The sequence below is a fragment of the Mustela lutreola genome, chromosome 5 (assembly GCF_030435805.1).
Source record: "Mustela lutreola isolate mMusLut2 chromosome 5, mMusLut2.pri, whole genome shotgun sequence".
Taxonomy (NCBI): domain Eukaryota; kingdom Metazoa; phylum Chordata; class Mammalia; order Carnivora; family Mustelidae; genus Mustela; species Mustela lutreola.
Window position 1 is genome coordinate 141,952,702 of NC_081294.1, and position 24,143 is coordinate 141,976,844.

Genomic DNA, 24,143 nt, shown 5'->3' on the forward strand with positions numbered 1-24,143 from the left:
GAAATATATTATTTCATTCTAGGCCATACTGTTTCCATAAATAAAATGGAAGAAATGATCATATTGAAGCTAATTTGCATCCAAATTAAGGGACATTAGGTTTCAAACAACAGTAAATGACTCAGGCTAATGCAAACAAAACAAGAATTTATTGAAGGGTTGGTGGAGATGCTTAGCATATTAAAGTCCTAACTGAAATGGCCAGGTCATCCGAAAAAGAAGAACTGAAGGAGTGCAGTGCAGGCTCACAGACTTTAATTTGGGTTGCGGACAAAAGATCACTCACCAGGAAACTGCCCAGTCTCTAGCTCCTGTTTCAATTGTCTAAGCTATCAGTACAGACTGTTCCAACACAGGTTCTACACCTAGGTAAACTATGTAAGCCAAGTGTTGAAGTAAGGACTTCACTTGGCTAGTCTGACTTGCTTGCCCATATATTTGGCCAGAAAGTGAAGACACTATCACAGGAAGAAGATTAAAGAACTAGGCAGATGAAAGCAAAAACAATTATAATCCTTCTCTTGGCTTCAATGGCACACAGGTGCACATAAACTTCTTATATGTCCATATCCATGGGGACAGCCTCACTATATCTGAGATATATAGAGAGAGAAAAGGAAATACGTGTATAGGCCTAGGTATATATAGGTTTGTATATATATACATATATAAACTGTTATACAAACCTGTGTAAATATGTATGTCCCAAACGCCATATAGCAGTCATGAACTTCTGAAACATGTACTTCTGAAAGTGCAAAGCTAAAAGTTACAAATGATCCCATTTCAAAGTTGAACTATTTTAATTTTCCTTATATTATTTGCGAACTATAAAGAACACTTGAAAATTTCCCTGTTTCTGACCTTCTGATTGATTATGGAAGAGTGACAAAAGAAATATTAAAAATTTATCTTTGAAAATGCACAATTGAAGTGTAAGTGACTTGCAAATAATTGAACATGTAAATTATATTTTTCAAAACTTGGTGTCTTTTATGCTTCTAAAATTAAGTTTAAGGCTGCATTATGACTTCTGTGACACCCTTGTGTAGACATATTTGATCATCCATGATGATTTATTACATGTTCCATCCTCTCTCCTGTGACTGTATAAGAAGTATTTGCACACCTATGTGTGCACAAGCTCAGAGAAGCCAAGTGGGGGGTTTTCTTTGCTTTTGTTTCATTTGTGAAATAGCTTTTTCTCTCTCAATAATAAGAATGTCTATCTGTCAGCCAGATAACTGTGCAAGTGAGTATATTAGAAAAAGATAAGGAGAAAGGTGTATGTTCATATAAAGAAAAGGATATAGAAAAATAAGTATAAGTTAACAGAGACTACAGTGGAGCAAATGTTTGGGTGCAAGTGGAGGGGAGGAAGAATATGGATTACAATCTGGACCATTGATATTTGGAGTGTTCAGGCACATATTCATAGAGAGAAGACATGGAGGAGTGAAGAGTAAGGGCGGGCCTGGAGAGTAAGACTACAAGCCAGGTCTCCAAACCTACAGTAAATCGAGGGACTTGAGAAGCAACAAGTAGAAGTCAAACGGAGGAAAGAGATCAGAAATATCCTTTTAGATCCTCTGTCAAGTTAACAGTCTCCTCCCTTGAGTTCTGCCAAGCTGTCATCAATCTTCTTATTCCACCAGCCAAAGCTCTAGGAAGATGTCATGGCCTGATCACAGTACTAACATCTCTCTACCCAAACTGCCCTCTTCCCAACAAGGCAATCTTGCAGGGATTTTCAGTGGTGCCTGCCTCCTGGCAGGGTGGGGAGGGTCAGCAGGAGTTATCCCATGGGGCTCCTGAGTGCCCAGTAATTCCCAGCATTCCTTGTACTTCTCACAGCTCTAGGCGGATATTTTCTCTAGAGCTGGGCACCGCATTTTACCAGGTCAACTGGGAGCAGCTGCAGAGTATCAGGTATATCTATCTTCAGCCAGTCATCCCTAGATGCTAGGCGGGCTTAGGAGAACTTCTGTGCTCCCATCAGACTGCAGGGTGTGCTGGACACCATCATTTGAAATCTTTGGGCCAGTGGGTCTGTGTTGCTACAAGAACACCAAAACAGGAAAGGAGATCGTTTCAATGAGGAAGGCAGCTTTTCTTATTTTACTGATATACATTCATTCACTCTATGTGATTCAAAAAATTTAGGGCAATTCCCAGGTTCCATTATGACTCTTGGACCCTAGAAGAAGAGCCCTTCTTTTTAAGATATACTCTCATTCATTGTGGTACAAAGCTGGTTTTGCTAGTCTTTGCAGTCTCATCTATGTTTAACCCTCCTACTCATCCCTTAGAACAAGCACTTGATGCTATAACAAAAATAAATAATAACATGCAGGAATCATGAACTTTCATAAAAGAACATGGGGATCCTCAAGAAAGCAACACATTCAAAGTTGCCTGAAACTGGGGCGCCTGGGTGACTCAGTTGGTTAAGCATCCAACTCTTGATTTCAGCTCAGGTCATTATCTCAGGGTCATGAGATTGAGCCCTGAGCCAGGCTCTGCACTGGGTGGGGAGCCTGTTGAAGAATTTTCTCTCCCTCTACTCTTTTCACCTATTTGCTCTTGCTCTTAAAAAAAAAAAAAAAAATAGGTTGCCAGATTGCCAGAAATGGTCCATGACAAAAGGGTAACCTCTATCCCTATTTCTTTCCAGTTGCTTCTGACACTTTAAAGGAAGCAGCCAGAGTTACTGGCTCCTAGTACATATCAAGGGGGGAAGAAAAGGAATCCTCTGATTATAACTCTTCAGCATGTCTTCTAGGTATGAAACTTAGAACATGACATCTGAGATCTCACTCTCACCCAGGAAAAGGGCAGGACTACATCTAGCCTGCATACCAACCCTTCCTCCAACAGACAAAGTTTGTCTCTGCTTTGCCCTGCACCCCTTGGAAAGGGAGGCAGGCCAAGGGATGTGACTCCCATGTCATTTGGCTAATCTAAGAATGGTGGGCCCAGGCTTCTCAGCCCTGCTTAACTGCTAGTCAGGTCTTTACTCCTGTCTCCTCAAAGGGCATAGAAAGGAAGCAATCTCCTTAATCTGTCATCAAGCAAGCATTCTACTTCCAAGTATGTATTCCTCTGAAGGAAATTATTCAACACAGTTATCCTGGAACCTTGGGAGGCATCCCCAGCAGAAACCTGAGTCTCAAGAACACTTGAGACGTTTTCTTACTCCTAGGGCCCTCACCTCTTCTACAATCCAGCCCCCAGCAGTTTTCCCTTCAGTCAGTCTCCTTTTTTCAGGTAGAGATGATATGTGAGTGGTCATTGCTCTTTAGTTTGTATGAGACCATCTTGCAGTTCTGCATGGTGTGAACTGCCTTCTTCTCCCTCCTTCTTGGGAGAGCAGTGGAGATAGTTGAAAGGGGTTGTCTGCTCCTGGTGGTGGTGGGCTGGCAGTGGTGGTGGTGGTGGATGTGCATAAACAAAAATGGGTCCTAGGGCTTCTTAGAGAAGATGAAGCCCGTCTCAGTAGAGTCTGGCCTACTCTGCTGCTTCTCCCGGAGGGACTAGAAAGAGTTCTGTTTATTTGTATGAAGACAACTGCAGGCCAAAATTTTTCGCTTTCTGGCATCTATATGCCAGTATTCTTAGTATTCTTTGTCTGCCTACTCTTTTCCTTCTCTACCCTTTTCTTTCTCTCCAGCAAAGTCAAGGTCAGATGGAAAGTATGGCAGCTGAAGCCCTCACGGACTCCATGCTTCACGTGTTCCTGGAGGACCTCCAAGCTAGGAAAGACCCGGCAGCAGGCCATGCACCTGAAGCCACTATCCAGGGTCACGAGCCATTCAGGCGTCTTGGCCCTGGGATATTCCTCGGCAGCTGGAGGCACTGGTGGACTGTCAGCCTCCTTCCCTTTCTCCTGCTCTTCTATTGTCTGCCTGGATGCACTGCAAGTTGGTGGCTCCTTAGTAGTGCAAGAGGGGGTGACTGCTCCCTGGAGATCAGAAAAGGTCTTTTTTTCTTTTTTTGTTTTTTTGGTAGGAGGCTCCAGGCTTTCTTGCTCATCATTGAGGACAGCCACACCCCTTTTTGTTCTTACATTCATATAGTAGACATTCATGAATGTTTCCTCTTCTGTGTTTGCAGAGGACACAGAAGGCTTAGGATCATTAGCCAGCTGCAAAGTAAAGGAGCTATATAGAAAGTGTGAGGAAGTCTCACATTTCTTGGAACAAGAAACAAGCTGGTCTGTTTGAGGAGCTCCTAGGAAAGAAAATTTCAAGTGTAAGACAAATAGAATAAGTCCGCGGTATCCGGAGGAGGCGAGATGCCCATGAGACTATTCCTATGCAGACATGTGGAGCCTAAGTATATACACATGTGATATTTCAGAATTCTCTGAGTGTTTTGCTTTGAGGTATGTACATGGTCTAGCTATGTGGGAATGAGGGTGTGGTGTGTCTTGTGGAGTTGCAAGTGTGTTTTGGGACACAGTTGGTGAGTGGTGAGTTTTTTTCTTTTTCTTTTTTTTTTTTCTTCAGTGTTTTGTTTATTTCAGAGAGACAGGAGGGGTGGAGGGAGAGGGACAAGCAGACTCTCTGCTGAACATGGAGCCTGACGCGGGGCTTGATCACATGATGCCGAGATCAGGACCTGAGCCAAAACCAAGCGTTGGCTGCCCAAATGACTGAGCCACCCAGGAGACCCTGATGAGTGTTTCTGATGATGGTGCAAGGTGATGGCGGATGAGTGTGTGCATGCGTATTCCACAGTGTGGCAGAGCATATGTACAAGTGCAGGACTGGTGCCGTTTCTTGTCATGAGACAACAGGACTTAGAGTGTTACCAGAAGTGACCTGGGCTCCCCGAACATGCAGCTCTGTAAAGACATGCAGCTCATGTCTTCGTGCATGAAGTGGCACATGGATGAGTAAGGCTCTCTATGAAGGTGCACCCCTCTCAGGGTGTACCAATTTTCCACAATTTGGCTTAGTGTGAGGTAGTTAAACCAGGTGATTGGTGTGAGGGGATGTAAATTCCGTATGGCATTAGTGTGTAAATGGGTGAGTCTGATTGTGTGAAGGAGTGAGGGTATGAGGGCATAGCTGCACCCTCACATACAAGAGAATGGGAAGATTGATGAAGAATGGAGGCATGTCTAAAAGCAAAGGGAAGGAGAAATGGGACCATAACTGGTAGGAAGGCAGACGGATGCAGGAGTGTGTGTGAGGAGTCTATGCTCACCTGAGGGGGAAGACTATGATGAAAGGCCCACACCAGCACAGTGCTCTTCCCGGCCCCCAGCTGTCCCAGCACTCTCACGAGTAACTGGGTCCTAACCCTGGAGGCACATTCCCATTTGTCCCTCTGCAGAGCCTTCAGTCTTAGTGCCTCTGCCCTGAAGCCCTCTTCAGATTTTTAAGTGGAGAATAAATTAGAGGGCTTGGGCTGAGCAGCTCAGTTGTACCTCCCATCCATGCTCAGACCCCACCTGTGTATTTCCCTTACCATCCTGATTAGCCCTAATGATTTGCGATATGGAAGAAAAACAGGTGTAGTAGGATGAGGCAGATGATTCTTCTGCAGCCTCACCACCAGGAGGGACCACGGCAGAGGACTTGGGATGGGCTCCGACCTCCTGGGTGGTCTTGAATTCTGGTGAATGGAATAAAAATAAAACAATATATTGAGATGCGGCATCTTCTGGAGTCTGTATCCTTTCAGAAGTGCCACACTGAGTAAACACTCTAAGTTAGACAACATTACCACACGTGACACTTGCTCTCACAGAGCAAGTGTCTGAGTGCTATGCTTTGAGGTGTGTACATGGTCTAGCTATGTGGGAATGAGGGTGTGGTGTGTCTTGTGGAGTTGCAAGTGTGTTTTGGGACACAGTTGGTGAGTGGTGGGTTTTTTCTTTTTCTTTTTTTTTTTTTTCTTCAGTGTTTTGTTTATTTGAGAGAGACAGGAGGGGTGGAGGGAGAGGGACAAGCAGACTCTCTGCTGAACATGGAGCCTGACGCGGGGCTTGATCACATGATGCCGAGATCATGACCTGAGCCAAAACCAAGCGTTGGCTGCCCAAATGACTGAGCCACCCAGGAGACCCTGATGAGTGTTTCTGATGATGGTGCAAGGTGATGGCGGATGAGTGTGTGCATGCGTATTCCACAGTGTGGCAGAGCATATGAACAAGTGCAGGACTGGTGCCGTTTCTTGTCATGAGACAACAGGACTTAGAGTGTTACCAGAAGTGACCTGGGCTCCCCGAACATGCAGCTCTGTAAAGACATGCAGCTCATGTCTTCGTGCATGAAGTGGCACATGGATGAGTAAGGCTCTCTATGAAGGTGCACCCCTCTCAGGGTGTACCAATTTTCCACAATTTGGCTTAGTGTGAGGTAGTTAAACCAGGTGATTGGTGTGAGGGGATGTAAATTCCGTATGGCATTAGTGTGTAAATGGGTGAGTCTGATTGTGTGAAGGAGTGAGGGTATGAGGGCATAGCTGCACCCTCACATACAAGAGAATGGGAAGATTGATGAAGAATGGAGGCATGTCTAAAAGCAAAGGGAAGGAGAAATGGGACCATAACTGGTAGGAAGGCAGACGGATGCAGGAGTGTGTGTGAGGAGTCTATGCTCACCTGAGGGGGAAGACTATGATGAAAGGCCCACACCAGCACAGTGCTCTTCCCGGCCCCCAGCTGTCCCAGCACTCTCACGAGTAACTGGGTCCTAACCCTGGAGGCACATTCCCATTTGTCCCTCTGCAGAGCCTTCAGTCTTAGTGCCTCTGCCCTGAAGCCCTCTTCAGATTTTTAAGTGGAGACTTAAATAAGAGGGCTTGGGCTGAGCAGCTCAGTTGTACCTCCCATCCATGCTCAGACCCCACCTGTGTATTTCCCTTACCATCCTGATTAGCCCTAATGATTTGCGATATGGAAGAAAAACAGGTGTAGTAGGATGAGGCAGATGATTCTTCTGCAGCCTCACCACCAGGAGGGACCACGGCAGAGGACTTGGGATGGGCTCCGACCTCCTGGGTGGTCTTGAATTCTGGTGAATGGAATAAAAATAAAACAATATATTGAGATGCGGCATCTTCTGGAGTCTGTATCCTTTCAGAAGTGCCACACTGAGTAAACACTCTAAGTTAGACAACATTACCACACGTGACACTTGCTCTCACGGAAATTAAGTGATTTTCTCAGTAGAAAACTCTAATATTAAGGTGAGTTTACCTCTTAAAACTTCACTTACTCCAAAAGAGAAGTAAATAATAATGATCAAAATTATGTTTTTGGTGGATACCCATAATACTGAGTACCTTGCATGTAGGATTTCTGGAAATGTGTAAAGAGCACTGAAGATGTAGAAAGAACCATGTCTCTGAAACAGTATGGAGTCACTAACATTGGGTATTTTCAGCTTGATTTTCCTCATGAGAAACTGTGTAATTAGGGAGGATGGGGTACAAGTTTTATGAAGAATTCTGCAAGTGTATCTATCTACTTCTATGTTGGTGTCTATCTATACACACATATATATGTAGAGAGAGGATAGATAGATATAATGATATTATAGATATAGACAAAAAAAAATTTTCAGGTCTTCCTGGGAATCCTGGTGCTGGAGATGTTCAAATTAAGACTTCACTAACTTTCCCCAAACTCCTCTTCCAGAATTGTATTTCTACATTTCTCTTAGATTTTTAATCTTCCTATTCAGATCCTTTAAGAGCATCTTCCAAAGAAGACCGGGATCCTGACATGGTACATCTCTGCCTATTATTTAAGAACAGTGACCTTGGGCAGTCCTTGAGCAAAGGGGCCATTTATGGCCATAGCTGAGCACGGGCACTTAATTCTAATTTTGAGTTAACATGCTGCCTTACCTCCCTGCCTGATTCCCCTTCAGCCCTACTTCTCCCCCACCACAAACCACAGTGAAAAAGCTTGTCTGCAGACAAACAAGAGTATTGTGAGATTGCATCTGCTGCCATCTGGCCATGGCCTTGGGCCAACCCAGAGGGTCCAGATAAAATATCTTCAGATGTGTTTAAAACTTCTGAGAAAGAGAAGGAAGAGCAGATAGGTGACTTTTTCTTAATTTTTTTTTTTTTTTTGCCTTCACTAAACATTCAAGAAATAGCATGTATGATAAACCACATGGCACTTGTCCCCATGAAGATTATAGTCCAGCTTCTGTTTGAAGTTCTAAAATCTAGGTATCTAAAAACATTTTCTGGAATGAAATGTCTGGTTACCTCTGAAAGCCTTATGTTGTTTTTTGCCATGGATCAGAGGCTCAAATTCTTGCCTAGTACATGGTAATAAGATGCCTGCCCTCTGACTATTCTGTTTACCACAAGAATAAATTCGGAGCATGTCAGTAAAGGTCTTTGGTCTGCCAGCTGTGGTTTATGATATGAAAGTTCTGTTGCTTCCTGGGAGGGTTCGAATTTACAGGAAGGAACTGACAGACTTCCACTACTGCTCCTTGGCCTCCTCTTTCAGGTACCTGGGTCGGACCTTACCTGAGGGCTCTGCTGCACAGCTCTGCAGGACCAGGAGGCTCTAGTAGGTTCCCAAGGCTGACTCTAGGCCACACCTCCCCACATTGGGCACAGCTCCCCTCCTAGGAGGTACTGACTGCCAAATGGCTCAGCTGTCACTTGGCCCAGTTGGTGGTGTCACCCTCCTCACATTCCCACACACTGTTCTGATTAATTTTTGCATCTACACTCACCATACACATAAGCCTACCTCTAAACCTTACCAATGAACAGCGAAATTCTAGGCTGTTGGTTATTTCCCTGGTAAAATATGTGTATTTCTAGGATCATCTCTAACTCTGCCATGAATTCAAACATATCACAAAAATCACTGGTTAGTTTTTCTTCCTCCTAATCTACGTTTCTAAACTTAATGTTCAGGAAATAGGTCCATTTTTGTTCCTTAGAAATTAACTCAAACATATTACATCTCCTCCTTGGTTTAAAAACTTCAGGGAAGCTTATAACTCAATTTTTACTTCACAAAATGCAACTACTTTTTCTCTTAGGTCGCTGGAGTGTGTCTGATAGGTCATGTTGGTTTAGAAATGAGACAATTCAGTGGGGGTGGTGTATTTTCTAGGGACTTAGTATGTGTGCCATGTTTGTGAACACAGTCTGCTGTATGTGTCTGTCACGTTTCCTCAACAATTTTATGCAAAGACTGCAGAGGTGACATGGCCATTGCATGTGAAGGTAGCATGAGTGTCATGGGTGACACTGCAGCATCCTTCTAGAGACGTACAGCAGTATGTCTTCCCTTTATTAAAAGTGATCTGTGTGTCACATTATTTATAATTTCTATAACATTATTTTTCACTTCTAAAACTTTAGGTTTTTTAAATATTTTTTTCTTTGTAGTGTTTTATGACTTTACATCTTTATTAACTGTAAACATTCTTATTTACCATCCCTATAGCACTGTTCAATTAAATGATCTTCTTTGATGTTAAACCTTAATATTCACTATGTTTGCAGAACCTTTCTTAGATTGTGTGCTTTGTAGTTTTAGACTGAGTTCACGTTCAGGAAGTCATTAGCATAGGACCCTTAATGTGGATGACTATCAATTTGGAGCTTTTACATACTCTGCAGTTTGATATTTCTAGAGTACTACAAGCTATGGTTTCATTTTACATTTATTCTTCCCTTTTAGGTTTAACTGACACTACACAAATTGTGAATACTGTGCCTATGAATTCCACTTCTTCTCTCAATAAGTGATATCTTCCCCACAATGTAGGCACACAGTTCCTCTCTACCCGCTAAAAGTGAAGTGCTTGTAATGAGTTCCTATTGAGGGTACAGAAACAGGAGACTCATATTCCCAAATCAGGGCAGAGAATAAGATTATAACTGGGCCTCATGTGCACCTTTCTCCCTCTGGCTTTGGAGAGATGCTGAGCAGGATGTCTATAGGTCTATTCAGACCCCCTCTTCCCTCATCTGCCTAGACTTGAAATGCCCTTCCTTTCTTCTTAAGAGAATGAGGAGTAACAGGTGAAGTATTCTGATACAGGTGATTCACTTTTTGCCTCATGGTCTGGAAGACTGTCTTCCAAAGAGTGGCCAGGTTGGGGATAATGTGTGTGTAACTTTGATGGTCCTAAAAAACTGAATAAGTCATAAAAACTGCTGGTCCCAATCTGTTCCCCTCTTACACTCTTGTCCCTATTCTACTTTCTCCACTCTCCCCACACCCCATGCAAATACTTAATTTGCCCTAAATAGTTATCTTTAGTTTGGGCAAAGAATTGGCCTATTGCACTATCCTGTCTTTCTGTCTGGATGCTGCTACCATGGCTCCTGATAGTCATTCACTGTGGTTAGGATTTTCAGTACCATTTGCCTTCCTTCACATCTGTTACCCTTTTACCCTCTGCATTCTGAACTCCTAGAGATTTATAACCTCAAATGAGACAAACAAGTTTTATTTTTGAAGAACATATTCCTCATTGTCATGTCCGTGTTTCTGTTGCCATGGTAACCAAGCTCACTGCTCACTAGTTAACTGTTTAATAATACCATCATTTCCTGTGGGTGTGTCTGATACATGTACTGGGCACCTGTTGTATCATAATGGTGTGATGGATGTAAGGTGCTTTGTGTGTGAACGTTCAAACAGGGCCAGGGCCTAATGTGTAACTGCATTGGTGTTTGTGATTCTGAATATGGGGTGAATTTTGTGTGACTGAGAATGGTATGCATGCTTTATGTGTTTTAGTTTTGCACATATCCACATGTGTAGATTCCACATCCTGAGACAACAGATTTGGGGGTGTATATGTTGTTGCAGGATTTAGATGTACCAGATAATTATTAGGAATACTGTCTTTGAGAGTAGAATTGGTGTATTTGTGTAATCTAAGGGAATAATGAAAGAACATTAGAGGACGTAAAAGTCAAAAGTTGTAAGAGAAAGAATATATGAGCTTTGAGACTGCGTAAAGATCTAAAGGAAATGGAGGTATAGAGAAGACTGTGTAAGAAAATATAAATGTATATGCATATATATAATATTAAATTTCACAGATTTAATGATGAAAGGAACTAGACACAAACTATACATTGTATGCATCTATGAAATTTAAAAACAGGGGTAACTTATCTAGAGATTCAGAAGTCAGAGAAATCATCACTGTTTTTATGGTAGGGACAACCACATGGCATAGAGAATTCAGAAGCATGTGGAAGATTACAAGGAATTGAATAATGAGGATGAGGAGTGCAGAGGGTTTGTAAAGGGATGAATGTCAGAACACAGGCTACCAAAGCACATGAAAGGGATGGGTCTCGGACTGGATGTCTCTTACTCCACTCTAAGTCCAACTCTTGAGAATCTGACCGCTTCTGGCCTACTTAAAGCTGTTGGTACTTTCATGCCTTCCTGATAACATAAATGCTTTGGTGGTTCACACTGACATACACTTCCATGTTTCTCTGCTAACATTCTCATACCCAGACCCTATCCCAGCATTTCTTCAAGAAAAAGCACTGCTCTCTGCTGACCTTTCTGGGATTATTCCAGTCCTAGTAAGGACTTTTCCCTGGCAACTGATGGTTTCTGTTGATCATGGAAGAAGACCAGGCAGCCTTGTATCAGGCAGCCTTGTATCAAGTGATGGGCAGATCAACGCCCACAATGCCTTGATTGCTCTGTTCACTTCTGATGGCCACACATCCACCCAGCCCAGCCCAGGTCCCAGCAACAACCCCCAGCAAGGTGACAGGCCAACCCCCTCTGCTCCCACTACCGCAGCACTCAACACGCCTCAAACCCTGATGGAGGGAGCGCCTCATGCCCACCCTGTCTGCCTCGGGGTCTGCTGTGCTTTATAGAAGTCTTGTGTAGAAATTTGACATGGTTGGTGTTTTTACTGAAAGTTGAATAAAAGAAGGTAATTTGGCTGTGCAGTAAGTCACAATATATTCAACACACTCTCCTTACCAGCACCAGTGAGCTTGTTTTCCAAAGAGTTGATGGAGAAATACTCTGAAGAATAAGATGAAGCCTTCTTTGTCATCTGGACTGAATTTGAGGCCGCTGCCTTTTGTTGATTCTCCAGATCTTCTTGTAAATTCAATTACATAAAAATAAGAGAGATGTGGTCCACATTAAGTGTTTGTGTGCTTATCCACCCATAAAGCAAACAAGAAGAGTCCACAACGTGAGATGTTTAGTGAATACACATGGCCTCCATTTTCAGGGCCTGATATGGTTCATTTATTGTGTTTATATCAGGAGTAACTGGCTTTGTATAAGCCGTGCTCTTTGTAAATAGAACAGTAAGTGCAAGCTATCTCCATTCTACCTGGACATACTACTAGATTGCATTTATTGACAACTCTTGTAGCAATTCTGACCACGTGGTTAAGTTTTCTGAACTGAACAATGAGTGGAATTGACATGTGCCACTTCCAGACAGAATCATAAATACCTCCTCTATGTCCCTCCACACGTTTCACTTTCCCAGCTAAGATGTGGATCACCCAGCATCTATTTGAAAGCTCCTGTTAATGAAAACAAAGTCTCCATCAGCCCAGGAGACTTGCCCTACTATACTCTGAATTGTTACATAAGCAAGAAATAGATTTATTTGTGCGTTCGCTTCAAAGACCAGATCTACTCTAGCTAATGAAGCGGGGATATGATGTGTTTTTGAGAGGCAAATAATTAAACCTGGTACAGAGTAAATGGACAATTATGTTTGATAATAATTACCTTTTCCTGGGGTATTAATGTTCTATACGTGTATCTATGTGAACACATGGTTGTGAGTGCATGTTTACTTTACACTCAGGAACAGCTCTCAACATGCACGAATTTTACTGAAGGTGAATTGCAGACAACCTCACTTCCCAGAAACCACAAACATTATTGGAAATACCAAGTTATCCACCTGGAGTAGGAGACACCACGTGGAACGTTGGGGTTAGCTCTGATCTGTCCCCCTCCCACCACTGAACAATGTTTCTGACTCACAGCAGTTACCTGTTTACTTTTAATCTCCATAGTAACCAGAACTCTTTCAGTTTTCCATTTCTTCAGAAAGAAACAAACTACTTCCTCAATTTAACTTATCATTAAACAGCGGTGTGCGTGTGCTCTGCCCGTTCCTTACAATTCACATAGGAGCCCCACACTCACTTTCTCATCCTCTGAGACAAAACAATTTTCTTGCTTCTGAGTAAATAAATTCTCACCTTATACTCTCATCCCTGTACAACCAGTTTTAAGTCCTTTTTAAAAGTTATTCCTCACCTCCATGAGTCACATTTTCTTCTTCATTAACAGGAGAATGTACTACTAGAAAGCTTTTAATAACATCATATACTTAACCGATGCCCTTAGGCAGAAATAACATAAAGGAAAATAATTTTCAATAAAACTTGTACTAATCAACCACCATATGATGCAGTAGCCCAGGGAGACATGTATAGATAGCACAGGTCCTCAGCTGCAGAGACAAGGATTTGAACTTTCTCTACTCTCAGACCACCTGAGTCCTCAGAAAGACCAGCATAAACACATCCCTCCCTCTCTTCCCTCTTCCTCTCCCTTTCTGCAGCTACGAATCCTCTCTCCCTCTTTCTTTAGAGGAAATTCCTTCTTACCTTATTCTCAGGGAATATGCTTAACACATACCTCTTGACTTTTTGGCACTTGGGGGGGACGATGGGCTTTCCAGATGTTTCCTTTTTTGTTTCCTCTTCATGATTCACCTCTTCAGAGAGGGACTCCAGACAGTACCTTTCTCTCTGAAATTCTACTTTCAAAAACTCAACTGATGATAACAAAGAATCAAACCAGTATGATCAAGAACAACAAATCACTTGAGAAACTACTTTCTCACTAGACCACTGTCCTGACCAGCACTCAATATACCATCAAGGGCTATTATGATGTAAGTCAGCATCACTATTCTATGACCTAGAGATTACATCATTGCATCCCAGGGGCCCAGCCGGTACTCACAGGACTGAAGGACTGCCACAACCAACAGACTAGAGCAATTGTGTCATCCAGTGGAAGCTATCCTCAACTTGAATTTGTATAACTTGCACTTGATATCCAAACAAGAGAATAGATGACTTGGATTAAACAAAGAACATTCCTTTGTGTTTACAGTGACCACATTACTAAGACTCCCCACAGAGAAGATAAGGTGGTACCTGAGAGAACTGGGCTTAGAACGATGCCTGAATGATAGAAAACAGTTAATGTTAGAGGTTATTAGTAATACTATGTAACTTATGTGAAACAGTTACAGCTGAAGTATATATTGTAGGCGTGAATTTGAGGACGTAATTCTATAGAACCCTAAAAATACACTGAATTTCCCCCACTACTGGGAATAGTCTCATATATTTTTACAATAAGCCACTCTTTTGCTACTCTTTTACTAATTATTTTCCTAGAGGTTTGGGGAAAGAGAAAGTCCCTGAATACATTCCCTGGCCCTCATAATGAGTCCTGTTCTTGTCAAGCCTGAAGGTGTCACTCTCCAGGCTTCTGTCCCAGGTCCCAGTCTGTGTCGTCGGGAAACAGCTGGGCTCTGTGCAGGGTCTGAACATGGTATAAGTCTGGGTTCCATCCCACCTCCCATCCACCATTGCATACACCCCCTCCCTTAGGGACAATCTGCATTTACTGCCACCTTATCAGCTGTACTAGGACCAGGCCAAGATCTATGTCTCCTTCAGTCTCCGTTGGCCATAGTAGGAGCTGCCTCTATACATACCCCTCACTAACTAGGGACTCAGCCTTTTAGAGCTACTGAATGGCAGGCACCATCACCCAGAAACATTCAGCCTTGTTAGCTATCAGAAAAAAATGAAAATAAAAATTAGATACTATTTTACATGGACACACCGGTAAAAATTAGGTCAAACTATACAAAGGATTATAAGGATACAGGTTAAAAAAAAAAAGAATCTTCATGATCTAAAATGTCTTATGCAGCCATGTGGAAGAACAGTTAGTCAACTATTACAAAATTAAATAAGCATCTAACCCATGACCTATAATCTCATTCCATAAAGGGATTGTTACAGAGTTATACCTATACCATTATCTATACTAGCAAAGAACTGTAATTTTAGTTTAGTTTAGTTTCTAACTCAAGAAGAATGGGCAAACATAGTATGGTAGGTACATATGACAGAATTCATTCCTAAAGAGAGAAGTCATGCCCCTTAAAACACATGTCCACAAAGCAGGGCATCAGGAAGGGATTGACAGACAGAGATAAAAAGAATATATAATCAATGAATAATCACAACTGCTTCCTTGACCAGGCTAGTGGCTAAGGAGAATTATGAACTTAATAGTCAATACTCTTAGGAAGGGGAAAAAAAAGAATAATTTCACCCACCAGTAAAATGGTTCAGATGATGTCCAGATCTAAGAGAAAGAATTGTCCTAAGGATCCTTTACTGTATCCATGTCCTATTTCTGCTATAGTAAAGTGGAACAAATTTAGTGGCTTCAAATACAAATTTATTCTTACAGTACTGGAGGTCAGAAGTCCCATCTGGATCTCAGAGCCTGAAATCAAGGTGTTAGGAAGATCGGTTCAGTCTAGAGACTCTAGAGGAGAATCGGATCTCTTTTCCTTTCCAGGCTTTAGAGGCTGCCTGCATTCCTTGGCTCTAGTTCCCTCCCCTCGTCTATAAAACACATCATTTCAACATCTGCTTCCATTGTATCTGCTTCCACTGCTTCTCTGGTGAATCACTCTCCTACCTCCCTCTTCTAAGGATTCTTTCAATTATACCAGTGCCACTCAGGTAATCCAGAAATAATCTGGGTCTTATCTTCAAAATCCTTAACTTGCTCCCTTCCTGAAGGCTCTTTTGACACTTAAAGTAACATATCCAAAGGCTCTAGGGACTGGGGAGTGGACATCTTCTTCCAGGGCCAAGGTGAGTGAATATTTCAGCTACCACAGCAAGACAAAGACAAAGGATGTCTGAGGAAATTCCCACCTAGTAAAATATGATGAGGTACGAATATAAATCCCAAATGAAACAAGAGTGATAGGCGCAGAAAAAAGGCACAGTCACTGTATTAATACACTGAGTAAAACAAAAACAGGACAAAATAACGCAACCACCCCCAGTTTGAAATTGAACACAACCCAAGGAATAGAGAATAATTACATGAGAAGTCCTCATGCTACAGAATTTAAGCAACTAGATTCAACAAAACAAGAGCTCCGGGACAAGATGACAAGTCAATGCAAAGATATAAAAGTGGGGAATTTAAAGATGAGGGGAAAATAAAGATTCTAAACAAGGTCAAAACAGGGTAAGTAAACAATTAGAACCAGAAAGAAAGGTTTCAAAATGAAAAAAAAAACCAAAAAACAAAAAACACCTGGCATATTGATTTAACAGGAGTGTAAAGGGAAGAGAGAAATACATAATTAATTAGAAGACAATGAATTTTAAAAAAGGCCAGATGATGATACTTAACAATAAAGAGGTTAACAAATAAACCAGACAATTATCCAAGATATAATCCAGCAAAATATTCCCAGAGTACATAAAGAACTGAAATCACAAATGAAAGGGTACACATTTTTATTTTCAGGAAAAAAAACGAGAGATGACAACTTAGAGAAATTCATAACCCCCCAATACACGCACGCGTGCATGTGCACATGCACACACACACACACACACACACACCGATAAATCTTAAAGGATATAACAGACAAAATTCTTCGGTATTCTAAGAGAAGAAGCAAGTCACTTGTAAGGGCTTAACATTAAGCTGTCTTCACCATTCCATAAAGCAAAATCTATTGCTTGAAAATAGTAGAGTAGATATTGAAAGAAAGAAGGTGTGAAATTGTGATATTATTTGTAGCCAAATTGTTCTCCAGTGCAAAAGCAACTGGCAGACATTGTCAAACGTGTGTCTTTTTTTTTTTTTTTTTTTTAGGGAATATGTGTGTTATCAGAGCCATTCCTGAAAAAGTCAACTCTGTGATAGAGCCAACTTAAAAATGCCGTGAAAAAAGGACAAATGTAATACTCCGTGCCAAAAGGCAGTTGAATTTCGACAGCATACAACTCAGGGTGGGGTAGGAGCGGAGCTGGAATTGATGGACACAGTTTTGTGATACACCTGCTTATGAAGAAAGTTTGGGTTTCAAGACCTTTAGGGACTGGTCTACACCTTCTGCCCCTGACTTTCAGCCATCTTTCTGGGTCTTACCATGTACTCCCAACACTGTCGAAATTCTGATGATACTTCTACATGACTATTTCTCATCTCTGTGCTTCTGTCCAAACACTTCTTCCCTTTTTGAAAATCCATACAACATCCGGGACATAACTTCTACTGTATTTAGTATAGTATATGGTCAACTGTTCAACTTTAAAGTTTCCCAGGTCAGGAATTTCAAAGTGTACATCTTCTGTACACTTAGTCTAACACAGTAATGAGTGCTCAGTATCCTCTTATGAATAAAAAAAAGCCACAAATAGATAATTATAAAATTTTAAGAGCAAGCAGAAATCCCAACACTGTATCATCTGTGAGTCTTAACTGAAAAGGCATTAAAAAAAATTCCTATGACAATGAAACCCAGCCAAACTGGAGATGGTGTTTTAAAAGTCCCTCAAATATTATGAATGTGAGTGGGGAAGGGCAGTGGATCCATTAAATCCAAAATACAAAAATAAAACAAGTACAGAGATTACGGTTACGAAGTAAATGCAGATTTTAAATATGTTTACAAAACAGAAATAGCTACAAAATCTAAGAGGAAAGAGGTGAGTACAGATGTGTTACTTTCATCTTTAATGGCAGGATTAAACTGATACTATCTAAGAATGAAACTTAAAATTATACCGATCTCAGTATATTTTAACTCTTTACCTTTAATTATAAAGAGTTTTTAAAAAGAATGAATAAATTTGTGTTTATGAAACACATTTAAAGTTCAGCACTGCTAGCTTCATTCCCATTTCATTTTTTGGTAAGTTCAAGTATAGTTAAGTTAAATATTTTAAATAATTGTATTGTAATTCAATTTCTACAAAATAGCTTCTGCTCCTCTTTCCATCCGTCCATTTACCTGCCCACTTGTACACAGACACAGATGAACATATTCAACTAGCTTGATATTCCACAGATGTTGAAAATGGTTACATTTAATAATATGGATTAATTTTTAAACTTACAATTTTCAAGAACTTTTGAATTCCCAGCTTAGTACGTAGTACTTATGCAAAAACACTAACTTCATCCTAAAAGTTAAAAAAAAAATCATGTAAATCTGGGGAAAACAGTTTGCAAACTTTGGATAATTATGATTCCTTCCTCCTTTTGAAGTACTTTTGCTTAAGAATAAGTAATCACATCTTTCCAAGTTTCCAGGTTTTAAAGAAGTATAAAAGCCTTGATAAAGTTCTATGTGACTGCTTTCTTATAAATACAAGATGGAATTTATGTGATAATGGATTAGGTTGTACTTACGTGAAGTATCAACTAAAAGAAATCCGTGAAAGCACAGCAACATATTCAATAATGTTACTTACGTACTTAACCTGGTACAGGATCTAATGATCGTGAAATGCATATGAACCTAATTATGTAACTGATTGCCCCCTGAGGTACCCTGATCTGAAGACATTCTCACAGGTCAACACAGGTTATTTATTTATTTTTACCCAGACTCTCTAACATTGATAGTAATTCACAAATTCTTCTGAATGGACAGCTATAATTATACATAGAGTTGGGCGAGTCAATGATAAATTGCTTCCTACTGAATTTTTAATAGGAAAAAAATATCCTCCAGAAATAACATGTCCATCCAAATGTAAACCTTATAGAAGCTGGATCTATGATCAACCTTGTTAACTACTCTAACTCTAGTTCAGCAACAGTAGTAGACATTTGAGATTTACAGAACAAAAATATACATAAATCCATAAATGAGTAAAGATGAATTCAGATAACCAGAAGTGTGATGAGCTTTTCTCTGGCTTTAATTAACACAGCATGTGAAGAAACTATGTTTCCAGGCACGCCTGGGTAGCTCAGGTGTTAAGCTTCTGCCTTCTGCTCCAGTCGTGATCCCAGGGTCCTGGAACTGAGCCCCGCATCAGGCTCCCTGCTCAGCAAGAAGCCTGCATCTTCCTCTTCCACTCCCCCCTGCATGTGTTCATTGTGTCTCTGTCAAATAAGTAAATAAAATCTTTTGAAATAAAGAGAAACGTTTCTCATAATCAAACATATCTATTCTGACAAAGAATAGTTTAACTTTAAAACTCATTTATGTGCATAATTTCTTCTCAGAAAAGAAAGGATCTTAGTTATAATTTATCGACAGGAAAGGTTAAGAAAGCCTCCGACAGTTAAGCAATCTGGTCATGTGACTATTGAGTGTGCAAAGTCTTTCTGCTAAATTAACATGAAATTAAATTGGTTTCTTCTTGAACCAGGAGAAGCTGTGGTATGTTTTGAATGCTGCTCTAAACACAGTGTAAGCTTACTAGAGCCACTACTTAGCAGGTTAGTGCATGAGTGGAAATTTTGACTTAAGGAACCGGCTATGGGATTTTTTAACAATGCTTATCTTTTTTTTTTTATTTTTAAGATTTTATTTATTTATTTGACAGATAACACAAGTAGGCAGAGAGACAGGCAGAGAGACAGGAGGAAGCAGGTTCCCTGCCAAGCAGAGAGCCCAATGTGGGGCTCCATTCCAGGACACCGAAATTATGACCCGGGCTGAAGGCAGAGGCTTTAACCCACTGAGCCACCCAGGCGCCGCAACAATGCTTATCTTTTTAACTCCCCAAAAGCAGATTTTAGAGGTCAAAAATATAGAGTAGAATGGCACTTTCCTGATGCCAGCTGTCAAGGGGAAATTTAAATAATAAATGTCACACCCTCCTGTTAACAAATCTCCCTACTGCTGCAAAGCTATCCAAGGAGAAGTACAGGGAGAGTACAAGGAAAAAAGAAAGCAAAAAAAAAAAAAAAAAAAAAAAAGGAAAAGGGACAAGTGAGGTTAATTTCTGTAATGGTCTTTCCTAAAATTTCCAGATTTATGACTGTGAGGCAGGGCAGTTTAAGAGCACAGGCTTGAAGTTGAGCTCACAGTGTGAATCCCAAATCTGTCACTTAGTACTTGTTGGAAGTTGAGTAAGCGAGTTGTACCTTCTGTGCCCTGATTTCTTCCTCTTAATATGGTGGCCATCTTATGGAGTTGAAGATTAAGTAATAAAAATCTTAATACACTTCCCGGATGATTGTTAACACTCGATAAATACGCATCAATAGCTAACTGTATGCTGAGTGTTTTTGTACAAGATGGGTATAAAAAATTGCAAATCTAAGTCAAAATGTCAAGATTTAGCACTGAGAGTTGGGCCAGTGCAAACTGAAGACATTTGAAATAGCTAACTTACTTGCAGCATTTACTCTGTGTAAATATTTTCACATCCTACTTAATTTTAATGATGCTAGTCATATAAGTCAATTTTCCTTCTCTCTTCTCCTTTATAAGTCCAAAAGTGCAATTCTCACTTGCCTTTGATAATCTGATGAAAGCGCTGCTTTTGTAAAATTCTCCTGAAAATTGGCATTGGGCTGCTTTGATAAATATGTTTCCACTTTCATTTAAATGCACTTTAAAATGGGTGCTCTGACTGATTAGATGCAAAAGTTACATGTTTTCTGGCAATGGCTGTCTTTCACTACCTGTGGTGATAAAACCATTTCTTCCTATGGTGATAAAAGGATACTTACCATTTCATTTGTCAAATTACCTGTAGTTAAGTTTCTTTATGGGAGTTTGCATAAAAGGAAAAAATAACGTTCTACAAGTTTTTAATAAACTAACCCAATCACTCCAAGAGAAAGTAGTTACTCACTGACAGATGGTTTGCAAACATAAATCTTTTCACAGAGGCATCGGTGCTAAATGCCTGGTGCCAACATTTGAGATTTCTTGGGGGATTTATTTTATTTATTTTATTTTTTAAACTACATTTAAAAATAATTTTTATTGGTATAATTTATTACCTGTATACCCATAATAAAAGTTTTTTTTTCCCATAATAACAGTTTATCTTAGTTTGGCTAACAGGCATAACTTAACAAAGGTGATCTATTTTCTATTTTATTTTAAATATTTTGTTTACTTGAGAGAGACAGAGAGAGAACAAGCAGTGGGGAGAGGCAAAGGGAGGAGAGAGGAGGACTCCCCGCTGAGCAGGGAGCCCAGTAAGAGGCTCCATCCCAGGACCCTGGGATCATGACCTAAGTTGAAGGTAGATGCTTAACCTAATGAACTACCTAGAGGCCCTAAAGTTGATCTGTTTTCAATTGCTATAATTTCCTACAAATAATTTTCTATTATTACTTTGTATTTATCTTGACATTTAGTTTCAAGGCAAACACACTAGAGTTGAACCAGTGAAATGTATTTCATGATAAAAACAAATGAAAAATAGGAGACAATTATGAATCCAAAATCATTTCATTTTCATTACTGAAAATGAGTTTAAATATATACTTGGTTTGTGAAAGGCTTACATAAATGTAACTTGAACACACTTAAAAAAGAAAACAGAGACAAAACAAACTTATTTCCAGGACTACTCCAAAGAGGCTGAGTCAAATACATGTTTAAATAATAAGCTAGATCAAAAGAAATGAAATCTTGCCATTTGCAATGATGTCCCTGATGGGAAGAACTTGAGAGGCAATGTGGGGCGGGGGGGGGGGGGGCAGGTTGGGAGGTAGGGAAGGTAAAAATGAAACAAGATGGGATCCGGAGGGAGACAAGCCATAAGAGACTCAATCTCACAAAACAAACTGAAGGTTGCTGGGGGGAAGGGGAATAGGGAGAGGGTGGCTGGGTTATGGACACTGGTAGGGTATGTGCTATGGTGAGTGCTGTGAAATGTGTAAGCCTGATGATTCACAGACCTGTACCCCTGGGACTAATAATACATTATATGTTAATAAAAAATAAAAAATAAATTAAAGGTTAGTAAAAAAAAAATTTTAGAGGGAAATGTTCATAGAGAATTCACTAATCACTCATCAAATGTACATTCTTCCCCAAAAACAACAATTCTAATTTGTTATTCGAAAGAACAGCAACTCCTGCTTGCTTCCCATAAACCATGAGCTGCAATTGTTTATTTTTAAAGAGACAGATTCTTTTCTTGTTTTTTTAAAGATTTTATTTATTTGACAGACAGAGATCACAAGTAAGCAGAGAGGCAGGCAGAGAAAGAGGAGGAAGCAGGCTCCCTGCTGGGCAGAGAGCCCTATATGGGACCCTACCCCAGGACCCTGGGATCATGACCTGAATTGAAGGCAGAGGCTTTAACCCACTAAGCCACCCAGGTGCCCCTAAAGAGACAGATTCTTGAACTCAAGTTTATTTTGAGGACAAACTGCCATTTTGCTATTCAGAGCCAGTTTTTCCCCATAATGTCTTTCCAGAGCTCTTGGATCCTGAGAAAGAAGAGGAAAGCATGGATTCAGACTTCCTGTCTTCAATCCTTGAACAGTTTTTACCATTTCCTCTAACTCCATAGGCTTCAAGGATGTCTTTTTAGGGTAATGATTTTTGGGGCTTCTCTGTTCCTTAACTGAAGAATGGCAACCACTTTCCCTCTTTCGATATGAACAATAATTTTCCCAATGAAGAAGCCATCACCACTGTCAAATCACTATCCTCAGGCAGGAAAGATGGTAAAAATTTTTCTTCTTCATATCTTTCTTCCCCATCACTCCTACTGCTAACAGGGCTTTCAGACGTTCTCTCTCTCTTTTTTGTTTGTTTTTTGGTTGTTGTTGTTGTTCACTTAATGTTTTTTTTTTTTTTTTTTTTTTTTTTTTTTTATTTTTAGACAATTTTATTTATTTGAGACAGAGACACAGAGAGAGACTGCATGGGGGTGCACAGAGGGTTAGAGGGAGACAGAGAGAAGCAGACTCCTCCCTGATCACTTAATGTTTTTATGTTGGGGTCAGCTGGTGTCTTCTAGAGTTCAGGGGGAACTACAAAGTCTTTTTCAGAAGGCAATGATGGAAAATTTGGAATGGGCACTCATTTGGGCCCAAGTTCCATCTTGGCTGTTTTTTTTTTTTTTCTTTTAAATGATTTATTGGTTTGCCAATATTATGGCTTCTTTTCATGTTTGCTCATTTCAGATAATTACTTCACATCATCATTTACTTGTATCATAATCATAATCATTATGTTACTTGTCCTTAGAATAATTTTCTTCCAAAGCTTTCTTTAAGGACTTGACTTCAATAACATTCTGTATTGCATCTTTGAAGCTCTGACAGCAGCCTTTTCATATTTTATGAAAGCCAGTGAATCCTGCTGAAGATAAAACAGAACTTGGATTTTTAGATTTTTAGACAGATAATACCTTGAAGAAGAAAGACCTAGGCAATAAAGCAAACCTAAAGTTTATTTGGGGTTTTTAGGAATTTGAATCAGTGAGTCAGCAATTCAGAAGGAAAATTAAATGTGCTGCAAGGAGGGAGGAGAAAGAGTTTATAAAGGCAAAACCAAATGCTTGTGTAAGTTGTTTTGGAAAAATTATGACAGACATAGGTAGATAGGCCAGGTTACTATGCTAACTGCTAGGCTGGAGTATGGCAAAATAAATCTCATTCTGAGAATACCAACAGGATATGCTATTTGTGGTTGGCAGTCTAAAAAGTTCATGTTCTATCCAAGTACGATTGAGCATAAGCCTAACCTGCTCAGGGCCCCCCGGCTCCAATATATGGCCTCTTGACATTTTTACTTCATTTTAGATGCTTCTGTTCACAATACCAATTCTACTCCCTTCATTTAACTGTCAAATACATAAAATGACTTTTAGTGTCAAAGTGGTAACTATTGTGAAAGTAGAAGATTCCAAATATCTATATTTTCTATGCTCCTTCCACTGTATCATAACTGCTGCTTAAGGATTCCTTTATATTGTCTAATTATTCATGGAGTTAATCATTTAAAAAAGAATAAAGAAAAGAAAGGAGGAGGAAGAAGAGCAGAAAGAGGAAAGGAAAGATTTCTTACTTTATTGCTTTCCCTCTGTAGTTGACCCTTGAAAAA

The 24,143-nt window shown here is 40.2% G+C and overlaps 1 protein-coding gene across 4 annotated transcripts in view; it reads right to left on the reverse strand.

Annotated features, from left to right (window-relative positions):
• Positions 1-3,579: 3,579 nt before the first annotated feature.
• Positions 3,580-24,143, reverse strand: part of LOC131832578 (protein FAM170A-like) — a 204,746-nt gene continuing 184,182 nt past the window's right edge. For all 4 annotated transcript variants that reach the window (XM_059175781.1, XM_059175778.1, XM_059175779.1 and 1 more), the window contains 3 exons: positions 6,879-7,025; positions 5,476-5,622; positions 3,580-4,230 (listed from right to left, as the gene is read on the reverse strand). In XM_059175781.1, coding sequence (XP_059031764.1) covers positions 3,599-4,230; positions 5,476-5,622; positions 6,879-7,025 — 926 coding nt within the window. In that variant the 3' untranslated portion in view covers positions 3,580-3,598. The remainder of the gene's footprint in view (positions 4,231-5,475; positions 5,623-6,878; positions 7,026-24,143) is intronic.